A 24,340-nucleotide genomic window follows, 5' to 3' on the forward strand; every position below is an offset into this window, starting at 1 on the left:
GGAGGTCTTGCTCTCAAGGCTCTGCTTTGGCTGGGATGGTGGAGGAAGATCCCTTGCTAGAGTCTGTTTTCCTTTGGGGCCCACTGAAAGATGTGTGACCGGATTGTCGTAGCTGGGGACCGAGGGAGTGCTACACGCTCCCCCTCCTACCATAGCATCCTCTGAAAGGGTGAGGCCAGTCTGTCTTCCTCAGCTGATCTCCCCCTTAGGACTGCAAAAAATGTGGGAGGCCGCCCAGGGTGACCTCCCTTCTGTTTGTTGCCCAAGGATCTAGGCCAGGGGATTCCTGTCTTTCAGTGGTTTGAAGCCCTCGCTTGGGTGGAGTTATGTGTGTTTTTGCTTGGTGCCTACTGGGTGGGGTAAAGGCTTTTCCTCTGGGCCGGCGTCTGTGTCAGTCCCCACTAATTTAACATCTTTTCTCTCTGCCCAGGAGCCCATCCGGTTACGGTATAAGCTGACTTTCAACCAAGGCGGACAGCCTTTCAGTGAAGTAGGAGAAGTGAAAGACTTTCCAGATCTGGCCGTCTTGGGTGCCACCTAAGTTCTCACAGGACAGGCCCTGTCATGCAAGCTTAGGCCCGCATTCCTGTTGCTGTCTAGATAGGACTAATCACAGCGATTAGTGCCAAGTGCCAAGCGGTCTATCCTGACGTCAGGCTCTGGATGCCGACCTCTGACTTATTCTGCAGATAATTGTGTGTTTGTGTGTGTGTGTGTGTGTGTGTTGCAGGGGAGTTGAGGACGGGAGGGGACGCAGGGCTTGGGACGCGGGCAGGGTGGGAAATGCTAAGCATTTCTAATCCCCATCCGCCACGATCCTAGCCTGGTTTTGTGTGTTGGTGAACACCGAAGTCTCTCCCGGCCTTGGGACTGGAGGTTTTTGAAGCCAAAGGTGTTGTCGTTTTCCATGTATTATTATCTTTTCATTCATCCACTCTGTGCCTTGTCAGCCTTTGAAAGTCTTGGTTGCACCCAGGCTGCTGTTCTCAGGGACCTTACAAGGGACCTGGTTGGTCTTGGGGCAGAGGGTGTCTTCTAGGATACTCTTCCAAGAGAGACCTTGTCTCCATTTCCATGAGAGAATGCTGCTTGCACGTGTTCGGGAGGCTCTTCTAAACGGGATGCGCGTGCCACCGTTTCCTAGGCGAGGGGCTGCCGTTAGACCAGAGGACCACGCCTGGTGGGCCAATCATGTGCTTCACCGCTGTGCCTTAGACTCCCCCAGGGCAGGTGGACCCTCAGGGCAGAGGGGCAAGCAGATCCCAGATCCCAGATCCCAGCAATCCCATGGGTTGGGCAGCCTGTCTGGAGCCTTCCTCGGGACCCTCATCTCCATCCGCATCTCCACGAGCACTGACCCAGAGCTCTTTGATTGTGACACCACGCCGGTCATTATAAACCTTGATGGGCTGGCTCTGGCCTGTGACTTCACAATCCACGATGAAGAACTGTGACGCCAATAAGATCTAAAGAGAGTTTAGCAATGATGTAAGTGGTGACTAAATACAGAATGTCTTTGAATAAATACCTGTGTAACACATATACTTTGTGGAGTTTGGGGTGGTAGGAGACACAAAGCCTGTTGCCTTTGGAGATGATAGGCTTTTTTTTTTTTTTTTTTTGTCTTCTTGCCTTTTCTAGGGCCGCTCCCGTGGCATATGGAGGTTCCCAGGCTAGGGGTCTCATCGGAGCCGTAGCCACCAGCCTACACCAGAGCCACAGCAATGTGGGATCCGAGCCACGTCTGCGACCTATACCACAGCTCATGGCAACACCAGATCCTTCATCCACTGAGCAAGGCCAGGGATCAAACCCGCAACCTCATGGTTCCTAGTCGGATTCGTTAAGCACTGCGCCACGACGGGAAGTCCTGTAATTCCATTCTTTAGCTTCACAGCTCTGCCTCTGGCCATATGACCGGAGACAAGAACTTATCCTCTTCAGCTTCCTCCCCTAAAATGGGTAACGGGAGTGTTTTGAGAATTTAAGTGAGTTAATATACGTGAAGAGACTCCAGTACTGCAGACCACTTAGCTGCGACTCCTATTTCAGTTACTATCTGCTTGTCCGCCTGGCTTTCATGAACAGGCATTACTTACCCATAACTGTTTGAAGTTTACCTCATGAAATAAAAGCAAATATTTAAAATTTTGGCAAGGTTCAAATTAATACTGAGATGTAGTAAATATCAAGGATAGAGAAATTGGAGACTAAACATCTAAATCTAGTCAAAGGCAGAAATCTATAACAATATAATTAGAAACTCACGGAGTTCCCGTCGTGGCACAGTGGTTAACGAATCCGATTAGGAACCATGAGGTTGCGGGTTCGGTCCCTGCCCTTGCTCAGTGGGTTAACGATCCGGCGTTGCTGTGAGCTGTGGTGTAGGTTGCAGACGAGGCTCGGATCCTGCGTTGCTGTGGCTCTGGTGTAGGCTGGTGGCTACAGTTCCGATTCGACCCCTAGCCTGGGAACCTCCATGTGCCGCGGGAGTGGCCCAAAGAAATCGCAAAAAGACAAAAAAAAAACAACTCATGAACACGGTTTCTATAACACATTCAGGTAAATTTTGTAAACAAGGCTGTGTAATTCTAAAGTGCCTAATCCTGTCACCAAAATCTGAAGCAGATAACTTTCCATCTGTTTTTGTTTTTGCTTTTTTTTTTTTTGGCTGTGCCTGCTGAGCCACCAGGGAACTCCATGTAGTCTCTTGTTTTTGAAGGCATATGCAAATTACTAGCGTTAAAGCTAGCGGCATATTGAAAGAATACACTGCAAGGCTTCTTCTGGGAATGTCTTAGCCACATTAATAGCACACATGGACTATTTGATGAACTCAGTAGATGTAGAAAAGGTATTTTCTCTCATTCACTGTTTCTTCCTGATACAATCAAACAACAAGCATCATGTCTAGTAAGGAAATAATACAGTGACCGAAACACAATGTGTTTTTTTTTTAAATTAATTAATTAATTAATTTTTATTTTTTTGTATTTTTGCCTTTTCTAGGGCCACTACCGTGGCATGTGGAGGTTCCCAGGCTAGGAGTCCAATTGGAGCTGTAGCTGCAGGCCTATGCCAGAGCCATAGCAATGCGGGATCTGAGCCACATCTGCAACCCACACCATAGCTCATGGCAACGCAGGATCCTTAACCCACTGAGCGAGGCCAGGGATCAAACCCGCAACCTTATGGTTCCTAGTCGGATTTGTTAACCACTGAGCCACGACGCAAACTCCCGAAACACAACGTTTTATTTTCTCATTTAAAAGTCCAGGAATAGGGAAGTTCCCTTGTGGGACATACAGCAGGTTGAGGATCTGGCATTGCCTCGGCTGTGGCGCAGCCTGCAGCTGTGATGCAGGATGGATCCTTGGCCCGGGAACTTCCACATGCCCCAGGGCATGGCCAAAAAACAACAAAAATACCACAGAAGGCCAGAAATAGTCCAGAACTATTTTGTGGTGTTGATTGAAAAAAATGCTCAACCTAAAAGTTGAGAATTATGTTTTAGTTGGCAGATTTACTGAAGACTGGAGCCTGAGAAACAACCATTCATAGCTCTGGTTAAGGATCCAGCATCGCTGCAGTTGTGGCAAAGTTCATAGCTCCAGCTTCGACTTGATCCCTGGCCTGGGAACTTCCATAAGCCACAGGTGTGACCGGAAAAAAAACTGATTTAATGCAAAAGGAGAGAGTAAAGGAAGAAAAGAGGGACTAAAAAGGAGACATAGAAAACAGTGAAATGCAAATTTACCTATATCGATAATTGTATTAAATCTGAATAATCTAGACACCCAATCAAAAGTCAGAAATTATCAGGCTGGATTAAAAAGCAGTCCAGATATCTGTCTACAAATGACACTTAGGGAGATCCCATTGTGGCACAGTGGTTAAGGAACTCGATTAGGAACCATGAGGTTGCGGGTTCGATCCCTGGCCTCGATCAGTGGGTTAAGGATCCAGCGTTGCCGTGAACTGCGGAGTAGGTCGCAGATGCGTCTCGGATCTGGTGTGGCTCTGGCTGTGGTGAAGGCCGGCTGCTATAGCTCCGATTCGACCCCTAGCCTGGGAACCTCCACATGCCTCCGGTGTGGTGCTAGAAAAGGCAAAAAGACCAAAAAAAAAAAAAAAACAAATCAAAGACTCAGATGTATTGGAAGACAATGAAATCATCAGAGTTTATGGGATGCAGCTAAAGCAGTGCTTACGGAGAAATTTACAGTTTCAAATTCCTATGTTAGAAAAGAACTGTTAAGATTCCACCTTAATATGCTAATAAACAGAAGAGCAAACTAAACTGAAAACAAGCAGAAGGAAGGAAACTGATGAGTGAGAAATCAATAACAGAAAACAAAAAATAGGAGTTCCTCTCTTGCTCAGTGGGTTAAAGACCTGTCATTGTTGCTCTTGTGGCTCAGGCCACTGCCAGGGTGTGAGTTTCACCCCTGGCCCAGGAAATTCTGTATACCATGAACATGGCCAAAAAAAAAAAAAAAGAAAAATGTCAAAAGTTGGTTCTTCAATAAAATTAACAAACTATTTTTGTGGCCATGCCCAAGGCATGTGTATGTCACAGATGCAGCTCAGATCCTGCGTTGTTGTGACTGTGGCTGTGGCCAGCAGCTGTAGCTCCGATTGAACCCCTAGCCTGGGAATCTCCATATGCTGCGGGTGCAGCCCTAAAAAGCAAAAAAAAAAAAAAGGTCATAAGGGAATATTATGAATAATTTTATGTTAACAAATTTCACTACTTAGGTGAAATGGACAAATTTATAGAAATTCCCAAAATACCAAATAGTCTAAGAAGAAATAATATCTTCATAGGTCTATAACAAGTCAAGTTGAATTAATAACTTAAAATCTTGGAGTTCTCTTGTGGTGCAGTGGGTTAAATATCCATTGTTGTCACTGCAGCAGTTCGGCTCACTGCTGTTGCTCAGGTTTGATTGCTAGTGTGGGCACTTCTCCATGCCCAGAGCATGGCCAAAAAGATAAAAATAAAAAATAGTCTTTCCTGGGAGTTCCTGTTGCACAGTGGAAATGAATCTGACTGGTACACATGCGGATGAGGGTTTTATCCCTGGCCTCCATCAGTGGCTTCAGAATCCAGCATTGCCTTGAGCTGTGGTGTAGGTCGCAGATGTGGCTCCGATCCTGCGTTGCTGTGGCTATGGTGTAGGCTGGCAGCTGTACCTCTGATTCAGCCCCTAGCCCTGGAACCTCCATATGCTGTGGGTATGGCCCTAAGAAAGCAAAAAAAAAAAAAAAAGTCTTCCTACAAAGAAATATGCTGGATGGGTTCACTTTGAATTGTTAAATATTTAAAGCAGAGACATTGCAATCCTTTACAAACTCAGAAAATAGGGGAGGAAGGATCACTTTCCAGATCATTCTATGAGACCAGTATTAACACTTACAGCAAAATTACAAAAAGGTCACAAAATGATATTACAGACCAATTTTCCCCATGAACGTAGATACAAATATCTCAACAAAATATTAGCAAAGCCAATCTGGTAACATAAAAATTTTGTAGCCCATGCCCAAGTGTAATTTATCCAGGAAAGCAAAATTGGTTTACCATCCAAAAATCAGTTACTGTATACTAATATATCATATGAATGAAGGACAAAACCACATAATTATCTCAGTAGGCACGCCCTGTCGCTTTCTTTTTGATGGATATCTAAAGGCAATGCAGTTAGAGAAAGAAAAATCTACACAACAAATTGTCCTGGAATACCTGCAAAACGAAAAAGAAGAAAAAGAAAAAAGAACTTAGATCTTTATCTCACATTATACACACACACACACACACACACACACACACACACACGCAAAATGAATTCAAAGTGGATCTTTAACCTAAATATAAGAAAAATTTAGAATCCATCTTGACCAAAAGATGTGCACACAGATCGGGGAGGCCCCTGGATCTGCTCGGGTGTGAAAGACAAAACAAGAAAATTGACCAAAGGAAAACAAAGACCCAGGTAGATTTTTAGAGACAGTAGATTTCTGGGTTTCCCAGGGCTGGTGGTGGGAGCAGTGATCAAATGCAGATGGGCAGAAAGGAATTTTTTGGCTGATGGAAATGTTCTTGAGATAGCACTCCTTTCTAATTTCACTAAGAATCATTGAATTGCACTGGAAATGAGTGAATTTTATGTCCTGTAAATGATTCATAGATTGACTATTACGTCTTGTTTCTTAATCCCTGGAGTTCCCTGGTGGCCTAAAGGGCTAAGGCTCTGGCATTGTCACTGCTGTAGCACAGGTTTGATCTCTGTCCCAGGAAGTTCCACGTGCTGCACGCCTGCCCCCATTCCCCTCCAAAGAGAGGGGGCATATTGGAGAGGCACCTAAGGCTTCTGAGGCTGCGATGGGACTTGTCAACTAAAAAACATGCACAACCTCAAAGCTGAGAGATGTTTCCTCCTGTGGACAAAACTGAGGACTAAAGTCTGGGAGGCAGTGTCTCATGTAACCCTGAGAAAACTGCTCCAGGGAGGCTAGGAGGGAGCTAGTGAGGCAGGAGATAGATGGGCTCCAGGATAGACATTTACAAAGAGCCTCTAGTTTACACTTCCTGAGGCAGGAGAGAGGTGGGCTCTGGGATAAACATTTACAACCAGCCACCTATCCATACTCCAAGATAGAAATAAAAATAGGCACAAGGCAAATAATTGTTACTTGTCTTTTTGCGAACTTGTTAATGGTAATGATAGGATCAAAAGAGGGGCTTATCCCTGCTTGGGCAAAAAACCAAGAGGTTAGGTACTTCCCACCCTTGGTGGGGGGTGGGGGGGGGCTAGGTCAGGGAGATCCCAACTACACATGCGCAGAAAGACCCCTCTGGGTCAAAAAGAGATGGGGCTCCAGGCCATAATAAGTCTGGATAATCTTTCCGCCATGCTTTGCTTTAGAATCCATCTTTTCTGGGGAGTTCCCGTCGTGGCGCAGTGGTTAACAATCCGACTAGGAACCATGAGGTTGCGGGTTCGGTCCCTGCCCTTGCTCAGTGGGTGAAACGATCCGGCGTTGCCGTGAGCTGTGGTGTAGGTTTCAGACGCGGCTCGGATCCCAAGTTGCTGTGGCTCTGGCGTAGGCCAGTGGCTACAGCTCCGATTCGACCCCTAGCCTGGGAACCTCCATATGCCGCAGGAGCGGCCCAAAAAATAGCAAAAAGACAAAAAAAAAAAAAAAGAATCCATCTTTTCTGAGATATCACATTGCTTTAAGCTGCAGGAAACAGTAACTGCAGACTGATGAATTCTAGAGTGGTGTGTTTCAGGCCAGCATGGCTAGAGCAACGAGAGGATCCGGAAGCACAATGGGCAGATGCCAGGTCTTACAGATTCGTGCCCTTTTTGGGAGGGCCGTAAAGTATCTTAAGGAGTTCAGGCTCCAGCAGCAGGCTTGCCTGACTTCAGATCCCCACAGTATCACTTTCTAGGTATGTGACAGTGGCCCACTCGCTTCACTGCCTCAGTTGTTCCTCTTTAAGTGGGGGAGAATAATAGTATTCATCTAACTATGAGGACTAAGTGCGCTAATATAATATAAGTAATGGCTTTGAAATAAGCACATATGGGAGTTCCCGTTGTGGCGCGCAGTGGAAACAAATCCAACTAGTATCCATGGCCTTGCTCCAGTGGGTTAAGGATATGGAGTTGCCATGAGCTGTGGTGCAGGTCGCAGACCTGGCTCGGATCCGGTGTTACCGTGGTGTACCCGGCAGCTGTAGCTCCAATTCAACCCCTAACCTGGGAACTTCCATATATCGCGGGTGCAACCCTAAAAAAAAAAAAAAATCATAATAAGCACATTTTAAGTGCTCAACAGGCACTTTGATTACCAGAAGCAGCAGGACGCTCGGCACTTCCTGGAACGCGAGCGTCACTATGGTAACGACCATCTACTTCCGGAATAAGTACGGCGCGCAGCGAGGGTCAATCCCAGCCGTACACCTCAGCAAGCGAGTCGGCTGAGGGGTGGTGGAGAGGCCAGTTGCCTGTGCTGTCCACTCCGGCCTCCAGCCCTTCAGGCCGGCCTAGGTACTCTCTCAGGGCTGCCGGCTTCTGCAGCCTCTTGGCCGTCCGGAGCCAGCTCTTCAGGCCTGGACGCCGGGCCGCGGTGGCGCGGCCATGGACTTCTCCAAGTTCCTGGCAGAAGACTTCGACGTGAAGGAATGGATCAATGCGGCCTTCAGAGCTGGCCCCAAGGAGGCTGCGGCGGGGAAGGCAGACAGCCACGCAGCCACCCTGGTGATGAAGCTGCAGCTGTTCATCCAAGAAGTGAACCACGCCGTGGAGGGTGAGCGGCCAGGCAGAGCTCCCAGACTGGCCCGGGGTCCTGGGGGTGCACGTAGCGGGCATAAGTGTCAGCGCCTCGCGTGGAGGAAGCCTGAGCGCTGGTGCGGTTCTCCCGCTCTCCTTAGGGGGTCCCGCTGCTTATCCTTCTGGGGTCTGTCTGCAACCCTCGCTGACTTGGGCTCTTAGTTTTCCACCTCTGGCGGTGCTATCACGTTTCCTTTTAAAACTTAAAAGAGTCAAATTTCAGAATTTAAGCCAGCCTTCTGCTTGGCTCTTGTCTCCGTCGGCCCAAATTGGGAACTTACGTTTAGTCCAATAAATAGAACTTTGTTTTATAGATGTGTCCAGTGTTTAAGAACAGGTGGAGGAGTTCCCGTTGTGGGGCAGGGGAAATGAATCTGACTAGTATCCATGAAGATGTGGGTTCAATCCCTGGCCTCACTCAGTAGGTTGGGGATCTGGCTTAGCCATGAGCTGTGGGGTAGGTCGCAGACCCGACATGGATCCCGTGTTGCTGTGACTGTGGTGTAGGCTGGCAGCTACAGCTCCAATTCAACCCCTAGCCTGGGAGCTTCCATATGCTGGAGGTGTGGCCCTAAAGAAGAAAACAAAAACAAGAAAAGGTGGGGATGGGGAACACTGCAGATTCTTTATGGTACTTTGCATCTTTTAGTAATTACACAGCATCTCCTATTCACCTGTCAAGAAATGAGCACCAGGGGAGTTCCTGTCGTGGTGCAGTGAAAACTAATCTATGAACCGTGAGGTTGCAGGTTTGATCCCTGGCCTCCCTGGGTTGAGGATCCGGTATTGCCATGAGCTGTGGTGTAGGTCACAGATGTGGCTTGGATCTGGTGTGGCTGTGGTGTAGGCCGGTAGCTACAGCTCCAATTCAGCCCCTAGCCTGTGAACCTCCATATGCTGCAGGTGCTGCCCTAAAAAGACACACACACACACACACACACACGAAATAAGCACTGGGGATGAAAAATTTACCTTTCTGGATCTTGCTGCCTTGTGGGGAAGATATGTGAACAGTTTAATTGCAATGAAGTGTGGCTGAACCGGAAGCCGTGAGAGCAGGATGAGGGAAGCAATTACCTCTTATGATTCTGAGAGAATCATAAAGGGTTTTCCCTGTGATAGGCCTTGAGGGAAGACTTCACAGGGCAAAGAGCATTGATAATAATAGCAAATATCCTCATCCTTGGTATGTGTCAGGCACTGTTTTAAGTGCGTTATGTGTGTTAACTAACAGTTCTCAACATGGGTGGTAATGCCACCCTCCCACCCATATTTGGAAGTGGTAGGAATTTTTGAGTTGTTGCAATGGTGGTGAATGTCACAGTGCTGGACCTCCCACCCATATTTGGAAGTGGTAGGAATTTTTGAGTTGTTGCAATGGTGGTGAATGTCACAGTGCTGGACCTTTAGTGGAAATGACCGAGTAATACTTAATGTCCTGCCGTGCCTGGGACAGTCCTGCCCAAGGAAGAAGTGTCCTGGCCAAAATGGCAAAAGTACCCCTGCTTTTCACATTCTAATTTAATTTATTTCTCTTTTATTTTTGGTCTTTTTTTTTCTTTTGTCTTTTGTTCTTTTTAGGGCCGCACCTTCGGCATATGGAGGTTCCCAGGCTAGAGGTCTAATCAGAGCTGTAGCCACTGGCCTCCACCACAGCCATAGCAACGTGGGATCTGAGCTGCATCTGTAACCTATACCACAGCTCACGGCAATGCTGGATCCTTAACCCACTGAGCAAGGTCAGGGATCGAACCTGCAATCTCATGGTTCCTAGTAGGATTCGTTAACCACTGAGCCACAACAGGAACTCCGTAATTACTACTACTTTTAAAGGGAGAGGGAGCACACTCAGAGGTGGGTGGATATAAAAAAACCTGGGAGTTCCTATTGTGGCTCAGCCGAAATGTACCTGACCTAGTATCCATGAGGACGCAGGTTCAATCCCTGGCCTCGCTCAGTGGGTTAAGGCTCTGGCATTGCCATGAGCTGTGGTGCGGGTCACAGACTCGGCTCAGATCTGGTGTTGCCGTGGCTGTGGCACAGGCCAGCAGCCACAGATCTGATTCTGCCCTTAGCCTGGGAACCTCCATATGCCAAGGGGTTCCCCCCCCAAAAAAAAGCAAAAATAAAAATAATAAAAAATAAAAAATAAAAATAAAAAAGCCTAGCCAGTCCAGAGAAAGGCGGGAAGTTCAAACAGAGCTTGAATAACATCAATAAGTATTAGTCATTATTATTATTACTGGAGGATTGGAGTTTTATGGGGGAAACTTCTGCTGGACATAAGGGAGAAAAAGTTTAGGATCAAACTATGAAAGGCCTTTTTGGCCATCGTAAAGATGTGAATTTCATCCCGTGCACAGTGAGAAGACTTCGGAGGTCTAAAGCTTTATTTATTTATTTATTTATTTTTGTCTTTTTGCCATTTCTTTGGGCCGCTCCTGCGGCATATGGAGTTTCCCAGGCTAGGGGTCGAATCGGAGCTGTAGCTGCCAGCCTACGCCAGAGCCACAGCAACACAGGATCCGAGCAGCGTCTGCGACCTACACCAGGGCTCACAGCAACGCCGGATCCTTAACCCACTGAGCAAGGGCAGGGATCGAACCCTCAACCTCATGGTTCCTAGTCAGATTCGTTAACCACTGCGCCACGATGGGAACTCCTAAAGCTTTATTTTTTTTTGTCTTTTTGCTATTTCTTTGGGCCGCTTCCGTGGCATATGGAGGTTCCCAGGCTAGGGGTCAAATCGGAGCTGTAGCCCCCGGCCTACGCCAGAGCCACAGCAACGCAGGATCCGAGCCGCGTTTGCAACCTACACCACAGCTCAGGGCAACGCCGGATCGTTAACTCACTGAGCAAGGGCAGGGACCGAACCCGCAACCTCATGGTTCCTAGTCGGATTCGTGAACCACTGCGCCACAATGGGAACTCCCTAAAGCTTTATTTTTAAGGCAGGTGAGGCAAGGGCCCAAGTCTGCAGTGAAGGGAAGTTATTGCAGGGGTCGCACAGAAGCTGTTGAGAGCACCTAATAGGAGGATTGATTTGTTCATTCAGGCGACCAGTATTTGTTGGGCACAAACTTCTTCCAGGGTCCAGAGATAAACTGTTCAACAAGATCCATTCTTATTGGAGAGGTTGGCAGGGACCAGATCACGCAGGGATTTTAATGTCATATTAAAGAGTTTGGGTTTGGGAGTTCCCATTGTGGTGCAGTGGAAGTGAATCTGACTAGGAACCATGAAGTCGCAGGTTTGATCCCTGGCCTTGCTGAGTGGGTTGGGCATCTGGCGTTGCCGTGAGCTGTGGTGTAGGTCGAAGATGTGGCTCCGATCTGGTGTTGCTGTGGCTGTGGTGTAGGCCGGCGGCTACAGCTCTGATTCCTAGCCTGGGAACCTCCATATGCCCCGGGAGCGGCTCAAGAAATGGCAGAAAGACAAAAACAAAACAAAACAAAACGAAAACCAAATAAGTTGCAGAATCAGTACACTTCACCCCTAAACATTTCACTTTGGAGTTCCCATTGTGGTTTAGCAGGTTAAGAGCCCAGCTGGTATCCATGAGGATGTGGGTTCCATCCCTGGCCTTGCTCAGTGTGTTAAGGATCCTGCATTGCCGCACCTGCAGGTAGGTTGCAGATGGGCTCAGATCAGGCGTTGCTGAGGCTGTGACGTAAGCCGGCGGCTGCAGCTCTGATTCGACCCCTAGCCTGGGAACTTCCATATGCTGCGGGTGTGGCCCTAAAAAGCAAAAAAAAAAAAAAAGCAAAAAAAAGAAAAGTCAGTGAAGTCTCCGTGCTTTGAAGAAATCTTTGTGTGTTCTGCTTTTGTCTTCTTAGTCTCAGAACTTTACCTCGGGTCAGTGCTGGAGACAGAGTGTTATTTTATGGCAGAGCTGGGTGAACAGGTTCCTGAAGTGTGTTTTCTGGATGCTAAGTATCTATGAGGATGCAGGTTCGATCCCTGGCCTCGCTCAGTGGGTTAAGGATCCGGCATTGCTGTGGGCTGTGGTGTAGGGCGCAGACGCAACTCAGATCTGATGTTGCTATAGTTGTGTAGGCTGGCAGTTGTAGGTCCGATTCACCCCCTAGCCTGGGAACTTCCATATGCCACAGATGTGGCCCTAAACACACACACACACACACACACACACACACACACACACACACACACAAAGATGCTAAGGTTCCATTCAGTGCACTGGTGGAGCAGAAGACTCTGGATGTTGTGGGTTGATTTCCCCAGTGAATTGTTCTGAGGGTTTGAGGGTTATGCTGTGAACCCTCCCATTTGAAGATCACACATTATGGGGTGCAGAGGTTTTTCAAATTTTTTTTTTTTTTTGGTCATTTTTGGCTGCCCAGCAGCATATGGAGCTGGAGCTCCAGGGCTAGGAATCGGATCCGAACTGTAGTCTCAAACTAAGCTGCACCTGCAGCAACGGTGATCTTTAACCCACTGTGCTGGGCTGGGGATTGAACTCACATCCCAGGGCTCCCAAGACTCTGCCAATCCCATTGTGCCACAGTGGGAGCTCCACGATTTTCAAATTTTATTCTACACGTGGGATGTCTATTAAAAAATACAGGTTCCTTGATCTCACTTGATCTCCAGCAAGGATTACTAAATAAGAATCTCTTGGTGTTTCCTGGTGGTGCAACAGGTTAAGGATCTGGTGTCGCCACTGCTGTGGCCTGGGTTGCTGCTGTGGCATGGGTTTTATTCCTGGCCTGAATGATTCTAGCATATAGGAGTTCCCAGGCCAGGGATCACATTCCAGCTGTGGCTGTGACCTATGCCACAGTTGCAGCAATGCCAGATCCTTAACCCCCTGAGCTGGGCTAGGGATTGAACCCCGTGCTGCCCAGGGACCTACCTTTTAACTGCATTCCAGCTGATGCTGGTGGTCTGTGGCCTACATTTTGAAAAGACCACAGAAAGCAGATGTTGGTTTCACGTAAGGCTTGGTTTCAGTTCTGAAATCTCGGGCAAGTTACTTAACCTCTCTGAGCCTTCGTTTTCTTGTCTGTAAGAGGCGGCTGCTGGAGTTCCCGTCGTGGCTCAGTGGTTAATGAATCCGACTAGGAACCTTGAGGTTGCAATCCCTGGCCTTGCTCAATGGGTTAAGGATCCGGTGTTGGCTGTGAGCTGTGGTGTAGGTTGCAGATGTGGCTCGGATCTGGCATCTCTGTGGCTCTGGCATAGGCTGGTGGCTACAGCTCTGATTGGACCCCTAGCCTGGGAACCTCCATATGCTGTGGGAGCGGCCCAAGAAATGGCAAAAAGACAAAAAAAAAAAAAAAGAGGTGGCTGCTAATGATTGCCTTGGGCATCAAATGATGGACTGTATATAAGGCTTCTGGCACCAGCATCAAATTCTTCTGTTCTCCTTCCTCAAAAAGGGAGTTGCAGTTACACTCAGTGGTGGACGGCCTCTGCTGTTGGGTCAGGTTGATGGGTCCCTCCTCGTCGAACCCCAGGGCTCTCACTGTCACTCTGGGGAGGACAGGGTCCCGGCGGAGGCCAGCTCGCCCCCCACCACCCCTCCCTCACCCCCCCGGGAAAACTGCGTGGCTGCTGGTGCCTTAGGGAGCTCTGCTTCCTCTTACCCGATGTATTCATGTCGTGCTCTAGCGAGTGGTCCAGTGCTCACCGTGGGTTCTTGGGTTCTTGCCGCAGAAACAAGCCATCAGGCCCTTCAGAACATGCCCAAAGTGCTCCGAGATGTCGAAGCCCTTAAGCAGGAGGCGTCTTTTCTGAAAGAACAAATGATTCTTGTCAAGGAGGACATTAAAAAATTCGAACAGGACACGTCACAGTCGATGCAGGTATTTTGGCTCCTGTCCTCAGGGTTGACACTTGTTGCTGGAGGGCGTCCACTTTCCCGGTGGGAGGCCAGCCTTAACTCAGAGTCGTCCCGTGGGGCTCTCTCTGCTCTTCTGTTCGGTTCTTTCTCATCGCTCCTTGCACCCCTCCACAGTTGAGCCCTGTGATGCGTGTTGTTCAGGGTCCCGAGGCTCCGTGGAGGCTGCCGTGTGCCACGGAGCTTGTGTTTTGAGTTGCTGGTGGAAGGTGGAGAGGATGGAAGCACCACTTCCCCAGGGTCTGAGCCCTCATTTGTCTTGTAGGTGTTGGTTGAAATTGACCAGGTGAAGTCCAGGATGCAGCTCGCTGCGGAATCGCTGCAAGAGGCAGACAAGTGGAGCACGCTGAGTGCTGACATCGAGGAGACGTTTAAGACGCAAGTAGGTTTCTTGGTTAGGAGATGTTGTGAAGTTTCTCCCTCTCTCTGTTTTTACTTTTTATTTTTTTTTGGTTATTTTATTTTTTTTTTAGTCTTTCTGCCTTTTCTTGGGCCGCTCCTGTTGTATATGGAGGTTTCCAGGCTGGGGGTCCAATCGGAGCTGTAGCCACTGGCCTACACCACAGCCACAGCAACTCGCGATCCGAGCCACGTCTGTGACCTACACCATGGCTCACGGCAACACCGGATCCTTAACCCACTGAGCAAGGGCAGGGATCAAACCCGTGTCCTCATGGTTACTAGGTAGGTTTGCTGCTGCTGAGTCACAACAGGAACTCCTGTGAGGTCTTTTTAGGCAGGAACTCCAGGTTTGGATAAACAGGTGAGAGAGCTCTTCCCCTTACAGTCTGGATGGAGGGCAAACAGCCAGGTATGGAAACACACAGGCACAGGCTGGGGAGGAGCTAGTCTGCACTGAGTATGTCTACCCCCTTTAGTGTGTGCCCGCTGCTTGATGGAAGTCACAAGACGGAGGGCAGGAGAAGCTTCAATTAAAAAGAGAGGGGAGCTCCTGTTGTGGTGTAGCGGAAACAAATCTGACTAGGAACCAGGAGGTTGCGGGTTCGATCCCTGGCCTCGCTCAGTGGGTGAAGGATCCAGCATTGCCATGAGCTGTGCTGTAGGTCATAGATGCGGCTCGGGATCTGGAGTGGCTGTGGCTGTGGCTGTGGCTGGCAGCTACAGATCCGATTGGACCCCTAGCCTGGGAACCTCCATATGCCACAGGTGCAGCCCTCGAAAGACAAAAAAAAAAAAAAAAAAAGAAAAGACAGAAAATGGAGTAAATGAGAGTGTGGAACTTGCGCCGAGGGGCTTACGGTGGGGCCATGGCAAATTACTTTATCCTTCTTGGGCAACAAGTGTGGAAAATAGTGATACTTTTGATACCTGGTTATAAGGATGAAGCAAGGTCATGTCTTATGAAAAGTTCTTTTTTTCAGGAGTGTCCATTGTGGCTTAGCAGGTTAAGAGCCCAACATAGTGTCCATGAGGATGTGGGTTCTATCCCTGGCTTTGCTCAGTGGGTTAAGGATCTGGCCTCGCTGCAAGCTGCAGCATAGGTTGCAGATGGGGCTTGCAGTAGCTGTGGTGTAGGCCGGCAGCTGCAGCTCTGATTTGACCCCTAGTGGGGGAACTTCCATATGCCTCAGCTATGGCCATAAAAAAGAAAAAAAAAAGAAAAACTCTTTTTTCAGTTGTAAAGCAAAATGAATTATTTATCTTCTCTTTTGTTATTTCTTTTATTTTTATGTTTGTCTACTCCTATGACATGTGGAAGTTCCTTGGTCAGGAACTCGCACCCTGGCAGTGACCTGAGCCGCAGTAGTGACAGCATTGGGGCCTTAACCCATTGAGCCACCAGGGAACTCCTCTTTTGCTATTTAAAAAAATAAGGTGAAAGTTTTTTAAAAGTTCTAAATGCACATGGGAAAAATTGAATAAATAGGAATAAACCGTGAAAAATAAATCTTTCTGGTAACTCTGACCATCCCAATCCCGTAATTTCCCCTCTACATGCAAACCCTCTTGTCAGCTTTGTGCCTTTCTTTCCAGGTAAACGCACACACGCATGTGTTCCCTGCCCCTTTCCCTGCACAAATAGTAGTACATTGTAAACACTGCTTTGCACTTTTTTCAGTCCAAAATCTGAAAAGTAGTTATCTATAGTTCTATAGATATTAGCTATCTTCTCTATTAGTTACATTACTGTATTAATTATCATTATCTTTAAGAACAACAAGTAGAGCCTTCCTCCTTCCCATCTATTTCAGAGCCCCGCAAGGCATTTGGCATATTTAATTGACCCAGGCTTCATAGATGCAAGTTGCAAACCTTTCTGAATTCCTGGCGCATGTGCATGAGAGAGAGTTAAATAGGCTCTCTGATTTTTTTTTTTTTTTTTAAATCTCTTTAGGGCTACACCTGAGGCATATGGAAGTTCCCAGGCTAGAGATCACATCAGAGCTGCAGCTACCGGCCTACACCACAGCCACAGCCATGTGGAATCCGAGCCACATCTGCAACCTATACTGTAGTTCATGACAATGCTGGTTCCTTAACCCAGTGAGCAAGGCCCGGGAGTGAACCCGCATCCTCATGGTTACTAGTGAGGTTCATTACCTCTGAGCCAAGACAGGAACTCCTAGGGTCTCTGATTTTAATAGAAGTAACATATTTTTAGGTAAAAGCTATAAGTCTTATTTTTCTCCTCCCAACAATTTATTTATTTTTATTTTTTTTATTACTCAAACGAATTTACCACATCTGTAGTTGTATAATGATCATCACAATTCAATTTCACAGGATTTCCCTCCCACAACCCAGGCACATCCCCCCACCCCCCCAAACTGTTTCCTCTGGAGACCATAAGTTTTTCAATATCTTCTCCTCCCAACTCTTGATATTCCGAAGCAACTCCCCGAAAGACCAACTGCATCCCGCTGGACTCCCCAGGGTTTTCGGCAATGGAATTCGTTATTTCCGTCCCAGCCACTCCCCACGTGCTCCTCTGGCCTCCCTCTCTTGCGTAATGCATCATTTTCCATGCAGGTACCTAGCTGGAAACCTCAGCAGTCCTTAACTGCTCCCTCCTCCCCTTTCTCTTCAGTCATCCATTCTTCCTGTCCCTCTGCCACCACCCTAGTCGGCTTTCCAATCACTTTGCTCCTGGACCATTGCAGCAGCCATTCATTGGCCTCGTTGCTTCCAAGGCCCGCTTTGTTTTTCTTTGTTTTTCTTTGTTTTTCTTTTCCGTGGCATGTGGAAGTTCCCAGGCTAGGGATCAAACAGTTTTTTCTTTGGCTGCACCCATGGCATGTGGAAGTTCCCAGGCTAGGGATGGAACGGACACCACAGCCGTGGCCCGAGCCACAGCAGTGACGAAGCCAGGTCCTTAACTGGCTGAGCCACCAGGGAACTCCAGGGGCATCTTCTAAAGCATAGATAGCATGTGGCATCTTGCCACCCCTTACGCCCCCCTCCCCCATGTTAACCTCTAACGATCCCCAATTTTCTTTTTTCTTTTCTTTCTTTCTTTTTTTTTGTCTTTTTTTGTCTTTGTTGTTGTTGTTGTTGTTGTTGCTATTTCTTGGGCCGCTCCCACGGCATATGGAGGTTCCCAGGCTAGGGGCTGAATCGGAGCTGTAGCCACCGGCCTACGCCAGAGCCACAGCAACGCGGGATCCGAGCCGTGTCTGCAACCTACACCACAGCTCACGGCAACGCCGGATCCTTAACCCACTGAGCAAGGGCAGGGACTGAACCCGCAACCTCATGGTTCCTAGTCGGATTCGTTAACCACTGCGCCACGACGGGAACTCCTCTTTTTTTTTTTTTAATCTTTTTGCCTTTTCTAGGACCTCTCCCTCGGCGTAGGGAGGTTCCCAGGCTAGGGGTCTAAGCAGAGCTGTAGCCGCCAGCCTGCACCACAGTCACAGCAGCACCAGATCTGAGCCACGTCTGCAACCTACACCACAGCTCACGGCAATGCCGGATCCTTCACCCACTGAGCAAGGCCAGGGACCGAACCCGCAACCTCATGGTTCCTAGTCGGATTTGTTAACCACTGAGCCACGACGGGAACTCCCCCAATTTTCTCCTGGAGAGTTTCTAAGCCCACTCATAAGCCATAGCCTCTTCCCCACAGGATTGTGTTTTCAGCCCTGTCTCTGGCCACTCCTTCCCTGTGATTTCCTCCTCTGCCTGCTCCAGACGGATAACTCGCTGTCCCCTTTCCCTGCCCTTACAGTGGAGTAGGGATCTGCCTGACCCTCAAGGCCCCGCTGAAGTGTCCCCTCCTTTCACAGCCCTCCTTGCTGGCTCCTCACCTCTCACAGGCAGAATCAATGGCTCCCTCACCTGTAACCCTCGTGTGCTCCTCTGAAATTGTGTTGTAATCTTTTTGCTGCCAATACATTGCAAACTCTTGGGGCTTTGCAAAAACATCGCAGACACTGTGACCTTCTTTGTCTTTGTGTCTCAAACAGACGGTGTCTGGTACATCATAGAGACCTGTTAAATGCTGACATGAAATACAGTTACTTATTACTCCTTTCATTCTTTTTTTTTTTTTTCCTGGCCACTCCTGCAGCTTATGGAGGTTTCAGGGCCAGGGATCGCCTTGAGCTGGAGCTGCACAGCTGCAGCAACACCAGATCTTTAAGACACTGCACTGGGCTGGGGATGGAACCGGCACCTCCACAGAGACACGCAAGATCGTTAATACACTGTGCACAGCAGCAACTCCCATTCTTTCTCTCTTTCTTTTGTCTTTTGTTTTTTTAGGGTCGTATGGAAGTTGCCAGGCTAGGGGTCCAGTCGGAGCTACAGCTGCCGGCCTCCGCCACAGCCACAGCAACTCCAGATCTGAGCCCACGTCTGCAACCTACACCACAGCTCACGGCAATGCCGGATCCTTGACCCACTGAGTGAGGCCAGGGATCGAACCTGCAACCTCATGGTTCCTAGTTGGATTCGTTTCTGCTGCGCCACGACGGGAACTCCAAGGATGTGAATATTTTTAAGGCTGTTGGTACATATTGCTAAATTGCCCTCCAGAAAGAATATAAATTTAGACAGATTTCTTTCCTGTTTTTTGTCTTTTTAGGGTCGCTCCCGCGGCATATGGAGGTTCCCAGGCTAGGGGTCGAATCAGAGCTGTAGCCACTGGCCTACGCCACAGCCACAGCAATGCCAGATCCGAGCCACGTCTGCGACCCACACCACAGCTCACGGCAACATTTGATCGTTAACCCACTGAGCGAGGCCAGGGGTCGAACCCGCACCCTCAGGGTTCCTCGTTGGATTCCTTTCCATGGATTCATCGCCATGACGGGAACTCCCTATTTTATCCACTCTTACGTGAAGTGGCCGGGGCGTATGAAAATAAATATATCCTCTATTTGGTCTTTTCACAGGACATAGCTGTGATTTCTGCCAAGCTAACTGGTATGCAGAACAGCTTAACGATGCTCGTTGATACCCCAGACTACTCAGAAAAATGCGTCCACTTGGAGGCGTTGAAGAACAGGCTGGAGGCCTTGGCCAGCCCCCAGATCGTGGCCGCTTTCACCTCGCAGTCCGTAGGTGAGTGCTGGCCGCCTCTCCCCTCTGTGTACACCTCTTGACACAGATAAGGCGTTCCACATCGTGCGTCTTTAGAATGTCTTATTGTTTTGTTTTTTAACTTATTTTATTGTAGTTGATATACAGTATTGTGTTAATTTCTGCTCTACAGCAAAGTCATTCAGTTATGCATATATTGATATATTTTCTATTCTTCTTTTTTTTTTTGCCATTTCTTGGGCTACTCCCGCGGCATGCGGAGGTTCCCAGGCAAGGGGTCCAATTGGAGCTGTAGCCACCGGCCTACGCCACAGCCACAGCAACTCGGGATCCGAGCCACGTCTGCAACCTACACCACAGCTCACGGCAGCGCTGGATCCTTAACCCACTGAGCAAGGGCAGGGATCGAACCCGCCACCTCATGGTTCCTAGTCGGATTCATTAACCACTGCGCCACGATGGGAACTCCTCATATTCTTTTCCATGTGGTTTATCACAGGATATTGAATGTCATTCCCTGTGCCATGCAGTGGGGCCTTGTTGTTTATCCATCCTATATATGTGAGTTGGCATCTGCTAACCCCAAACTCCCAGTCCATCCCTCCCCCTCCCACCTTGGCAACCTTAAGTCTGTTCTCTATGTCTGTGCGTCTGTTGAGTCTGTTTCTGTCTTGTAATGGTCATTTGTGTTATGTTTTATTTATTTCTATTTTTAAATTAAAAGTTTTTTTATTTTTTAAAGTTTTATTTTATTTTATTTTTTATTTTTATTTATTTATTTATTTTTGTCTTTTTGCTCTTTCTTGGGCCATTCCCGTGGCACATGGAGGTTCCCAGGCTAGGGATTGAATCAGAGCTGTAGCCACCGGCCTACGCCAGAGCCACAGCAACGCGGGATCTGAGCTGCCTCGGCAACCTACACCACAGCTCACGGTAATGCTGGATCCTTAACCCACTGAGTGAAGCCAGGGATCGAACCCGCAACCTCATGGTTCCTAGTCGGATTCGTTAACCACTGAGCCATGGGGAACTCCCTATTTTTTTTTATTTTTAATTTTTTTGTCTTTTTGGCCTTTTCTAGTGCTGCTCCCACAGCATATGGAGGTTCCAGGCTAAGGGTCGAATCGGACCTGTAGCCACCGGCCTATGCCAGAGCCACAGTAATGCAGGATCCGAGCCAGGTCTGCGACCTACACCACACAGCTCACGGCAACACCAGATCCTTAACCGACTGAGCAAGGGCAGGGATTGAACCTGCAACCTCATGGTTCCTAGTCGGATTCGTTAACCACTGAGCCATGACGGGAACTCCTGTTTCTGTTTTAGAAGTTAGTTCTTTTGTATTGTTTTGTTATTAGGTTCCACATATAAGTGATATCATATGATATTTGTCTTTGACGTCATTTAGTATGGTAATCTCCATTATCATTCACGTTGCTGCAAATGGCATTATTTTGTTTTTTATGGCTGAGTACTACTCCATTGTATATATGTGCCACATCTTTATCCAGTCCTCTGTTGATGGACATTGAGGTTGCTCCCATGTCTTGGCTATTATATACCCGTGTTGCAGTGAACATTGGGGTACGTGTATCTTTTCGAATTATGTTTTTCTCCAGCTAGATGCATAGGAGTATGATTGCTGGATCATCTGGTATAGTTTTTTTTTTAAATTAAAATAATAAAAAATGCTTTGTCTTTTTAGGGCTGCACCTGCGGCCTGTGGATGTTCCCAGGTTAGGGTCTAATCAGAGCTGTAGCCGCTGGCCTGTGTCACAGCCACAACAGCACCAGATCCGAGCCGCATCTTCAGCCTATGCCACAGCTTGCGACAACACTGGATCCTTGACCCACTGAGCAAAGCCAGGGATCGAACTTGCATCTTCATGGATACTACTGGCGGATCTCTGAAGTTTATGGGATATCTCCATAGCAGTTGCTCTTGCAGCTTTTCCTTCTTGGAAGCTTGTCGGGTTTCCCCGAAATGAAGGGGAATAAAGCAGATATAAAAAGGCTGGACACCTGTTGCTTCAGCTTTTTTTTTTTTTCTTCCTTTCCTTCTTTTAAATAATACTAAGACTGTGGCATCTCTGTTTTGGCCAGAAGGGGGCAGTGGTGGTGCTGCAGTGTATTGGGAGACTATTGAACTTGGGTCTTTGTCTATTCCTCAGTAAGCCTGGAAGCAAGTGCTTTGTTTAGGCATTTCCTCTGCCCTGAGGGAAATACATCAGAAAGTCCTTGATTTTAGACCCACGGAGTCTACTGCTCTGTGTTGAATGCTGATGTTTACCAAATAATTTTCTTAACTCCTTAAACCATCAAATGTGTGAGTATATAGTTGGCTTGCTTTTTTTGGTAATTCCCATCTAGTATAATCCAAGGAGGAATTTTCAACTGGGTCCCTACCTTGTAAATACCATTTAAACGTATTAATTATGTGAAGGATGGCAGGGAATAACAAAAATGAAAAATGATAAGAGCGCTATCCCTCGAGGACCTTACACTTGGGTTGAGGGCACCACCAGGAGAAAACAAGCATACTAAATAATTTTAGTACAAGACGGAATGTGAAAGCTGCCTTAGGACTCTCCAGGATGTGAAGGAAAATCGAGGAAGCTTTCAGGAAAGAGCTGGTATATGCACAGGACCCTGAAAGAGAGGCAATTAAATTTTTGAAATTGTTTCTGATTATAAAACGATACATATACAGGTTATTAAAAATTCATAAGAGGGAGGAAAATGTGCACAAAATGATTTATCAGTAAACTCACCACCCAGAGATGACTGGGTTAGTATTTCTTTCCGTTTTTTTTTTCCCCTTGGTGTACATATATCTTTTAAGGAAAGTATGTACATTGAGGATATGAAATTTTGCATTCTTGTTTGTTTTGCTTTTTAGCGTGGCACCTGCAGCATGTGGAAGTTCCCAGCCTAAGGGTCGAATCAGAGCGGCAGCTGCCGGCCTACGTCACAGCCACAGCAACACGGGACTGAGCTGTGTTTGTTACCTACACCACAGCTCACGGCAACACAAGATCCTTAATCCACTGAGCGAGGCCAGGAATCGAACCCGCAACCTCATGGATACTAGTCAGGTTTGTCACTGGTAACTTGCCTGGCCGTAATGGGAACTCCGCAATTTTGTATCCTTTTTGCTTCTCGTTAACAGTATAGCATGAGCATTTTCTCATGGAGGTAAGACTTTGATAGGTGAGGAAAAGCATTTAGGGCAGAAGGAATAACATATATTTGAATGGTACAGACATGAGAAAGCTCAGGGACCGTTTGGGCAATAATAATTAAACCCATTTTAGTGGAATGTATGTTGGGAAAGGGTCAAAGGTGAGGCTGGAAAGGAAGATGAGGACAGAGCATAGCTGGCCTTGAACAGATTAAGGAGTTGCCATTCAGGGAATGATTTCGTCATTGCTAATTTATTAGTCTGCCTCCTGAGGAATGTGGCAGAGTGGAAGGACTGTTGACTGTGGAGTTGGGCAGACCTGGCTTTAAATCTTGGGGCTGCTGCATGTCAGCAGAGTCCACTTCCTGCTTAGTAAAATGAGTATAGACTACACACTGTGTGATTTTTGGGAGGACTAAACGAGACAGGGGCGTTGCTCCTGATCCAGAGGAGGCGTTCAGTGAACACTGCTGCCTTTCTCTAGGACCTCCCATTCAAGACTTGTAGCTCTGGGAGTTCCCATTGTGGCACAGTGGTTAACAAATCCGACTAGGAAGCATAAGGTTGCAGGTTCGATCCCTGGCCTTGCCAGTGGGTTAGGGATCCTGTGTTGCCGTGAGCTGTGGTGTAGGTTGCAGACGCAGCTAGGATCCCCACATTGCTGTGGCTGTGGTGTAGGCCAGAGGCTACAGCTCCGATTGGACCCCTAGCCTGGGAACCTCCATATGCTGAGGGAGCAGCCCAAGAAATGGCAAAAAAAAGACAACAACAAAAAAGAGTAACAAGTCCACCATGAGACCCTGTACCCGCAGCAAGTCCTGTACTGGCAGGTGCTCACCAGTATTTTTGAGCACCTGATTTGATTATTTTGGCAAGAGCCTAGAAGTCTTTCTGTGGTTGCCAAAGTAGGTTTCCTATTTCTTTCTGTTGTTCAAATCAGGAATTTCCCTCAGTTTTATAAATTTGTCTATTTAATGTTTTTAACTTTTAAAAATTAAAGTATAGAAGTTCCCGTCGTAGGGCAGTGGTTAATGAATCTGACTAGGAACCATGAGGTTGTAGGTTCGATCCCTGGCCTTGCTCAGTGGGTTAAGGATCCAGTGTTGCTGTGAGCTGTGGGGTAGATCACAGACGCGGCTCGGATCCCACGTTGCTCTGGCTGTGGCATAGGCCGGTGGCTACAGCTCTGATTCGATCCCTAGCCTGGGAACCTCCATGTGCTGTGGGAGCAGCCTTAGAAAAAGCAGAGACCAAAAAAAAAAAAAAAATTTAAATAATAATCATTGGGAATTCCGGCTGTTGGGCAGTGTGTTACAGATCTGGCATTGCCACGGCTGTGGGTAGGTCGCGGTGGCGGCTCTGATTCTACCACTGGCCTGGCAACTTCCCAGTGCTGTGGGTGTGGCCAAAAGACAAACAAACAATCATTGGGAATTCTCTTTTGGCGTAGCG

General features: G+C 47.7%; 2 protein-coding genes across 6 annotated transcripts in view; both read left to right on the forward strand.

The window, feature by feature from the left end:
- The window catches only part of GGA2 (golgi associated, gamma adaptin ear containing, ARF binding protein 2), a 37,774-nt gene extending 36,234 nt beyond the window's left edge, over positions 1–1,540 (forward strand). For both annotated transcript variants that reach the window (XM_047780311.1, XM_047780310.1), the window contains exon 17: positions 431–1,540. In XM_047780311.1, coding sequence (XP_047636267.1) covers positions 431–541 — 111 coding nt within the window. In that variant the 3' untranslated portion in view covers positions 542–1,540. The remainder of the gene's footprint in view (positions 1–430) is intronic.
- A 6,401-nt stretch (positions 1,541–7,941) lies between these two features.
- COG7 (component of oligomeric golgi complex 7) overlaps positions 7,942–24,340 on the forward strand; it is an 86,173-nt gene continuing 69,774 nt past the window's right edge. For 3 of the 4 annotated variants that reach the window (XR_007134926.1, XM_047780312.1, XM_047780314.1), the window contains exons 1-4: positions 7,943–8,319; positions 14,019–14,167; positions 14,468–14,584; positions 19,560–19,728. Coding sequence is in view for 3 of the 4 variants with exons in the window: in XM_047780312.1 (XP_047636268.1) it covers positions 8,151–8,319; positions 14,019–14,167; positions 14,468–14,584; positions 19,560–19,728 (604 nt within the window). In the remaining variant the exon portion in view is untranslated. Of the gene's footprint in view, positions 8,320–14,018; positions 14,168–14,467; positions 14,585–19,559; positions 19,729–24,340 lie in introns of all 4 variants that reach the window. The other variant, XM_047780313.1, reaches the window with a different exon arrangement.

This window comes from Phacochoerus africanus, chromosome 5 (genome assembly GCF_016906955.1).
Source record: "Phacochoerus africanus isolate WHEZ1 chromosome 5, ROS_Pafr_v1, whole genome shotgun sequence".
NCBI lineage: Eukaryota > Metazoa > Chordata > Mammalia > Artiodactyla > Suidae > Phacochoerus > Phacochoerus africanus.